The sequence below is a fragment of the Dunckerocampus dactyliophorus genome, chromosome 14 (assembly GCF_027744805.1).
Source record: "Dunckerocampus dactyliophorus isolate RoL2022-P2 chromosome 14, RoL_Ddac_1.1, whole genome shotgun sequence".
In the NCBI taxonomy this organism is placed as follows: Eukaryota; Metazoa; Chordata; class Actinopteri; order Syngnathiformes; family Syngnathidae; genus Dunckerocampus; species Dunckerocampus dactyliophorus.
Window position 1 is genome coordinate 1,789,222 of NC_072832.1, and position 8,181 is coordinate 1,797,402.

The 8,181-nt window shown below is 42.8% G+C and overlaps 1 protein-coding gene across 9 annotated transcripts in view; it reads right to left on the reverse strand.

The window, feature by feature from the left end:
* The window catches only part of cog2 (component of oligomeric golgi complex 2), a 37,200-nt gene that overhangs the window by 808 nt on the left and 28,211 nt on the right, over window positions 1–8,181 (reverse strand). For 8 of the 9 annotated variants that reach the window (XM_054797969.1, XM_054797975.1, XM_054797972.1 and 5 more), the window contains 15 exons: window positions 7,229–7,390; window positions 7,084–7,149; window positions 6,909–6,989; window positions 6,712–6,815; window positions 6,530–6,638; window positions 6,144–6,323; window positions 5,940–6,064; window positions 5,044–5,170; window positions 4,828–4,967; window positions 4,545–4,606; window positions 4,310–4,461; window positions 4,059–4,244; window positions 1,672–1,744; window positions 1,072–1,214; window positions 853–992 (listed from right to left, as the gene is read on the reverse strand). In XM_054797969.1, coding sequence (XP_054653944.1) covers window positions 853–992; window positions 1,072–1,214; window positions 1,672–1,744; window positions 4,059–4,244; window positions 4,310–4,461; window positions 4,545–4,606; window positions 4,828–4,967; window positions 5,044–5,170; window positions 5,940–6,064; window positions 6,144–6,323; window positions 6,530–6,638; window positions 6,712–6,815; window positions 6,909–6,989; window positions 7,084–7,149; window positions 7,229–7,330 — 1,790 coding nt within the window. In that variant the 5' untranslated portion in view covers window positions 7,331–7,390. Of the gene's footprint in view, window positions 1–852; window positions 993–1,071; window positions 1,215–1,671; window positions 1,745–4,058; window positions 4,245–4,309; window positions 4,462–4,544; window positions 4,607–4,827; window positions 4,968–5,043; window positions 5,171–5,939; window positions 6,065–6,143; window positions 6,324–6,529; window positions 6,639–6,711; window positions 6,816–6,908; window positions 6,990–7,083; window positions 7,150–7,228; window positions 7,391–7,558; window positions 7,971–8,181 lie in introns of those variants that run through there. The other variant, XM_054797968.1, reaches the window with a different exon arrangement.

Sequence of the window (8,181 nt, forward strand, 5' to 3'; positions counted from 1 at the left end):
AAAATAATAGCTCACCTCATTTTAAGTCTTACTAAAAAAAAAGAAAAATCTAATGTATTTATTTTATTTGCATGCATTTATTTATAAAACTTATTGAACAATAATACAATCTCTTCTATTTAATTTGTACTCATTTATATCTAAAACTTACTAAACAAAACCAAATACATGTTAAGTATTTATTTCTCAATTTTATTGAAGAAAAAAAACCTAAAACCTAAAAAAAAAAGAAAACCTTACATATTCATATTATTTTTACTTATTTCTACACCTTATTACAGAAAGAATATACGATTTCTTCTATTTATATATATTTTTTAAATTCATAAACCTTAAAAAACAAGTTGATTTAGTTATCATTTTGTTGATTTATAAACCTTATTAAATATGTGTAGATTAATATATATATATATATATATATATATATATAGATATATATAGATATAGATATATAGATATATATAGATATATATAGATATACATAGATATACATATAGATAGATAAAATATGTCAATATTATGAATTAAGACAATACATTTAACACACTAAATAATAACATAGGTCAAATCTCTACAATAAGTAAAACCAAAAATCTAAAGAAAAAAATCAAACAAATGTTTATATCATAATATTAATGAATGAAATATTTATATTATATCCTTTTAAAATTAGTTTTTACATTAAATGATTTTGTTAATATTTAAATATCAATATTTTTTATTTTATATATTTTCTTTTTTGTTGCTGTCGTTTTCATTTTCCAGTTGTGTACATTTTGATCGTTTAACTTGTGTCGCTGCTTCCGAAGCGTTCCTAATAATTCTCATAGCCTCCTTGCAATATGAGCTCACCTTTGCGTGCACTCTGAAAGCGTCACTCTCAGCCACTCTTGTGCCGTAGCCGGGTCGACCAGGCCCGTGGAGTCGGCCAGCAGCTGATGTAGCGGCTGCAAGGCGTTGTCCACGTACGCTGATGCTCGCACGGGCGCCTCCTGTCCTCAGAAGACGACATGCTGACCAACAGGAGCCTTGTGCTGTAGTCCAAATATCAGACACCGAACACGGACTGACCTTATTGGTCCTGCGGTAGAGTCGAGGCACCTCAGACGCGCTCTTGAGGAAGCGGCAGCTGCGCTCGCTGAGGTGTTGGGTCATGCGTGCGCTGAGGGCGGGGATGCTGGCGGACAGGTGCGCCTTGGAGTCCGCTAGTGCCTCTAGTGGACGACAACACTCAGGGTTCATTTGCACACCTTTTCAAGCGCCTTTCAAGATAAAAGCTCAAGCTCAAAATGAAATAAAACAAAATGAAGCTCAAAGGCACAGAGGAACCACTAAACAGTAAACACCCCAACAAGGGTCCACGACCTCGTTAGACTTCAGCTCAGTGAGCATCTCCACGAGTGTGTTTTGGTTTTTTTGTGTGACGCCACCACAGGAGGACACCAGTGATGGCAAAGACAATACAATGTGATGACATCCATCGAAGTGGAAATAGAAAGGGCCTTATGAGTTACACAATACCTAAAAACACCAGGAGGTGACAGTATCACTCTCTTATGTGTTCTCAAAGGGTGAGGACATGGTTCTCTTCTTTTTACACTTGGAAGATTTTAAATGTTACTTCAAACAACTTTGGGGGGAATAAAATAGTGAAAACCAGTCAATGTTTACCTTCCACAATGGCAAAGTTTGTGAAGCCGATGTCGTCAAATCGCCGTCTGACCATCTCTGACAGTTCTGGTAGCTACGACACAAGAGGAGCTCGTTACAAAAATCAGAAATTCTTAATTAATTCTTTTATTCTGCTCAATCTAGTCATGACATGAAAATAGCTCTTCATAGCACTCAAAATAATGCAACCAAAATGCTGAGTGTACTTTTGTATCACACAGCATGTCGTAACAAACCTCTGTGAGTTAGGACCCTAATCCAGTAAAAGATGCCCGATATTATCCGATCTTCAAAACTGGCAGCCAATCCCGATCCTGAAGGTCGGATCGGGACATCCCGGGTTAGAGCATAGAAAACCCGTTTACCACCTTCTAAGTGTGTTTTTAACATTGTTAGAGTCGTCTAAACATGAAATAACACCCCTATAGTCAACTTTACACTCATGTTACCCAATATCGTTAATATAATCACAGAAAAGACTCATGTTTGTGTGTGCTGCAATAAATGAGGGAGTGACGTTGGGGATTCAGAGTTGAGTTTTAGCCACAACAGTAGCCCGAGTTATGATGATGATGGGATGGGAGCATGATAATTATCAGGCAAATATGAGGGAATTATGATATCGTATAGATAAATCCCATAACCTTAAAAATAGCTCAGACAACCGATAATGTAAAAAACAATGCTCCAATGAGGCAAGATTACCCGTATTAAGCAGGGGTGACGTCCCCTGAGCTCCCTTGTAAACAAACGTTCGCATGCTAGATGTACCAAATGCTCCGCGATGAGGGGAAGAAAAAAAACCAAAACATCAAGCACATCGCTACCACGCCTGGGGCTTGTTCTGCTGCGGCGTTTGAAAAGTGCTAAAGGTTTGCCAGAGACCTCCGTGGCGTCACACCTGCTGCTCGGAGCGCGTGCCCGAATACAGTGCACCTCGCTGGGCCATGTCAGGCAGCTCCCTCCGCTCTGTACTCTGGTTCTCCTGATAGTATTGATGTGGTAGTACGGTAGTAATGTCATGATACTTCATTAGGACAAATCAATAGGTACAGTTGGCCAACTCCTTATTTGTTCCAGTCCTTCTTACCGCCACATGTGCACAAACTACAGTTACAGCTAAATCCTTTTTTTTTTTTAAATAGATAAACAAGTTAGCAGTTATCAGTATCAGGTCAGTCTTGAGAAGCAGAAAGTTATCTGTCTGAAATTGTGCTTATTCAAACCTGCAATCATTGTTGATGGTGATCACGTCTGCTGAGTTTACTAGTGACACCTAGTGGCCAGTGCACAATGCAGTTCACCACCGTCCTTTAATCACTTGTATCACTTGTATTTGTATTTTACTTCATTTCATCATTTTATGCTTGAAAATGCTTTATTTAGTCCAAGGATATTTGGTTTAGTTTTATTTGATCATGCATGAAGGTTATAATGGAATACATCTCATGAATCATCCTTTCACAGTTCCACATGTCCAAAAGGAGAAGGAAGAAGCAATACGACAACTATACCGCAACATCAACAACAAAAACATGGGTTGTTTTACATCAAAATAATTTATTTACAAATATAACACCATGGACTATTTACAATTTTGTGTGTGCGTGTGTGTGCGCATGCGTTCAAATTCCCCTACCATGTGTAACCTTCTGCACGCTCTCTGACTTCCTCCTTCCTGTCATGTGTGATTTTTCCATGTGTTCCCTGCCGAGTTCTTATCAAATGCACTTTTGCCACCTTGTGGCCATTTTTATGGCTTAAAAGTGTCATGCATTAGTGGAGAGTTGCGTCATCACCTCTTTTTGCCTCGTGCAAAAATAACGTAAAAGAAATCGTTTTAAATGTTGTTGTGATCGGCCGTTGGTGTTTATAAAAACGTATAACTACATCTTTGGTATTGAATGAGCTAATGAATGTTTGAAAAACGTGGTTTTCAAACCATCAAGTGGCGAGAGATGACTACAACCAAATGATAAGGGCGCCAAAAATAAATAAATACATCGGGGAAAACATTCACCTTCAATATAATTAGTTTATTTTTGTTTCAAGTTATTTTAGCTAGTTTTTATTTATTTTATTTACTTTTTGTATATATTTAATGCTGTGTGATTTCAATTGGATGTCGATTGCTGTATTTATGACTTTCAACTATTATTATTTATTGACTTATTACAGGAATTGACTTTGAGGTACGGTATTTAGAGAGTATCTTAGAATCTTGGGGTATTTATTTGTAATTTGTTAAGCATGTAAATTGGGTGATATGTTTGTCGAATGAATGAAAGACAATGGAATAAACTGCTATTTGATCCCTTTTGGAAGCATATGTACAGTAGCGGCCGGCCATGGGTGTACCTAATGAAACGACCATTAGGTGTACTTACCTGCTCTTGTAGTTTCTGCACGTCCGCCGCGATGTGGACCAGATGTTTGGTGGACAAGGAGGCGGGGCTTCCGCTCTCGCTGCCCGTCTCCTCCATGGACGTCCTGCTGGAGGTGGATGAGGCTGAGCTGGGGAGGGGCCTGGTGGGCTCTTTGCTCGCGTTGTGGGTCGGAGTCTTGGTCAGCACCTGCTCACAAGAACCGGCGGGTCATCACAACAATATAAACGATGACTGGCGATCAAGTCTGTTACCTCGTTCAAAAAGTTTCCGTATCGTGAGTACAGCTGCAGCGTCAGCTTCCAGAAGCGGTGCGCTAGGGGCGGCAGGTAGACTTTGTCGGACCAGCACCTGACGAGGCAGGACCACAGCACCACAGACACTTGTAGGTGGTATACGCTGCCGGCTGGACATCATCAAACACACACACACACACACACACGCGCAAGTTAGCTACTGTGCTTGATGCTTAAAAACGTACATGCAAACCTGGGGCGGCTTCTAGGCCATCACTGATGGCGTTCTCCAGACTGCCTGCTATTTCCTTGTACCTGCAAAAGGACAAAACAATCAATGTGCTATCAGCGACATGAAGCAACACTGTGCTTATTGGAAATGATGGACTTTGACCATAACGGATGCAGCTTTGTGTTGTGCAACCTTTATGTACAAGCGGCTAACATTCGACGACCACGTAGCAAATAAACACGCAACCAAGGGTTCGCACTGCTCTGCTGTACACACATTGATCTCATTTAGAAGAAAAACGCACCGCAGTTGAAAGTAGACGGGCAGGTTCCATTTGTTGTGGAAGCTGATGTAGGAAGGATGCACTCTGAGCCTCCTCACGCTGGCCTGGGAGCTGCACTGACGCTCAAACGTGCGCACAAACTCTGTGCTCATGCTGTAACGCTTGAAACAGACGGACAATACACACACACTTAAGGTGAGACGATGAAAAGCAACAAATATAAAAGTGAATTTGTACCTCAAAAAAAACATCAGGATTTCCGGGGTTGAAGAGATAAGCCAACCTCTCCTCGATTCCTTTGATCATCTCGGGCCACACAGAGTTCACCATAAAGTCGTAGCCGGGAACAATGTCGGCTTTGTCGCTGAGGAGAGAAAAAAGACCCAAAAAGAATGACTTGGGAAATAAAAGATCTTTCACTAGTGATGTTTGCAGTGCATCCAGCGCACACCTGACTTATGCAGTAGATGATCTTTGACTAGCAAGTAGGGTTGAGCATTGAGGGGAACCAGGACTATCATTCAGATTCTCCCAGGATCACTGAATTTTTTAAATTTCGATTCCTACTTTTGGTGCCCAGTCCGCAGACCAGCAGAAATAGCCGCCCTTCTTGCAGGGCTCCAGGCACTAGTTCTAAGCTGCTGGAGGCCAAGTTCCTCGCTGGACTTCCATGCCTCCCCTGGAAGCTCTCTCAGTATGTGCACCATTTCCGGGCTGTGTGAAGCCCCTGCACACCGCCACAACTTCCCACCCACCTTCCACAGAGCCTCGCTGGGCATGCGTAATGAAGCTTTGCACGTCATTTCTGACCTGACTCCATGCACCATTTCCCGGCTGCATTAAGCCTGGTTCCCCGCTAGACTTCCCCGCCTCCGGTGGAACCTTGCAGCCTTGCCCCAAGCGGAACACCTCGCCACTCTGCCAGGCCTCCAGGCACCATACCCGGGCTGCTCGAGGTTCCTCCCCCCACCTCCCACGGCCACCCCGAGTCCCAAGGTTGTGTTCACATGTTCATATTTCTCTTCAGATGAACTTATTTTGTTAGATCAGGCCATTTTAGCTCTGAGCTTCAGGCTCCTCTGCTTTTTTCTTTCCTTTCCAAAATTTCCTTGAGAAGCTGTTCCCAATACTACCTGGCCACAGCTCCTCCCGTCACTTCTCGCAGTAGTCGGCAGTGATGAGGCACAAAGTCCAGTAGCCTTGAAAACACCATCTGGAGACCGTTTGGACTGGACTCCACCACCTCTTCCACAATCACCTGCAAGCAGCAGGAGAAGGGACAGATTTTATTCAGCTGTTTATTTTTTAACAAATGGGGCTCCCGTGCTTACATTTACCTGATCTATGAACGGTTTCACCAGCACTTGTCCCACCAGCGCCTCAGCATCTCGGGTCTTGTCGATGGTGGCATAAGTCCTCAGGCAGTGACGCACCATGTCCACGTTGGACGTCTGTAGACCTTCGATGAGAAGACCCTCCAGAGACTCCTGCAGCATGGAGGTGATTCCTGCGATACGCTGGGGGTGGGGACACACAAAAACGTTATCAAAACTCATCCATTTGCTTTTCGTGTTTATTTCAGTCACTTCTTGCAAATGTGACATGCCCAATTATGCAAATGTTACTGTTACATCATCACAAATAGACTGTAGTCCTATGGGAAACACCACAAACATGTTTGTCAGATAGTTTATCATGTCATGAATGGATCAACAGAACTTACAGGTCTGACTTTGTCCAGCAGGGGCATGCCTTTGCTCTGCACAGCGTGGAACTGCAACTGGTTGAACTCTGTGGCGATTCGCTCCAGGATCTGACCTGCTAATAAGGGGCTGAACACACAAGAGGTATAACCTTCCGCACTAGGATGCATTCATCTTCAAATACCGCAATCCACAATCACACCTGCTGATTTCCAGAGAACTGGAGTCTTTGGGGTTCTGCGAGTTGAGGATCTTCTCAATCTTCTCAACTGAGCGCACTACCTGGATCAGTCTCAGGACGCAAACCTGACAGGCATTCAAATGAATACCTTTTAACGGTCTACACAGATCATAATTACAATGCATTCAACATAACGCAACGTAGAGCAGGGGCCCAACCTTTTTTTTCTGCAGGTCTTCCTGTTTGGACAGCTGGGTGTCTATTGCATTTATCACCTCACTGACACATGACCGGAGGCTCTGCATCAGATGACAACCAGCAATATTCATAAAATGGGACTTCTAACAGTAGGACTGTATTTATGCTGGGTTTTTAAAAAACACACACACATACCATAACCTCCTCACGTAACTGTCCCAGCGGCACAGAGAGCTGATTGAGGGCTTTGTCCATCCCCACCTGAGACAACGCCACAAACCTTATTATTTTTGTAAATAAAGGCGGGTGGAAACACAGAAGGCCAACGAGATCAACTCACCAAATTGGTGGAGAGGTTAACAAAGTCGGCATAGTCCTTGTTGATGAGCTCCACCATGGCTGTCTTCAGCAGCTTGTAGTAGAACTCCAGGTCCTCTCTCATCTCCTCCAGCTGCACCTGCTTCCGACATTCTGACACAAACTGGTCAACGTCAAAGCCATCCTGTGGACACACACAGAAATTGTGGGCAAACGTTGCATTATCATTGTCAAGGTGCAGTTTGATAGTGTGCTAGCACGTGAATTTAACGTTGTGATTTGTCTATCATATTCGTCAAGTAGCAAGATGCCAGTTTATCGAAGATCAATCCCGTGACAGCACGAAGCTCACCTTCATAAAAACATCCTTGTCGAAGCACAAAGAGTCGGGCCCCTTAGGTAAATTCATGATTTATTATTTAAAAAAAAAAAACGGAGCTACAACATGACCAAAGACACATACAGGACGGCACATTAGTGTTGCTGCGCAACTTCCGCAAACATGGCACTCGACCAACGAAGAAGAAACCAGACGCGGAAGCTGATGTAGCGTCACCAAGTGGGCACTTGTAACTACAGCGTGGTACTGCATTGGCATAGCTCTACAAGAGTGGGTCCGGAAACAAAATGCTTAAAAAAAACTTTGATAAAAATTACATGTTCCAGTCACAATATTAATTTCATATTTTTACCAAGCTAACCATTTGATTGTCTTAACTGGGCGTAGCCACCAGGAAGTACATTTAATTACAGCCTGCAATAAGAAGTGTCACAAATGAATGAATGATCGCAAATCTTAAATCCCAGCATCTTTTACGTGATTTTATACGAGGGGATAAATCTTAACAGGGCAGGGCTGTCAGGCGATGCAGCAGTGGCAGCCACTACAGCTCCCACCAGAATACTGGCTTTATAGTGCTGCCTTCAACAAAACCAGGAAATCGGAGTTTCCAGGTAACAGATACAAAAATGAGG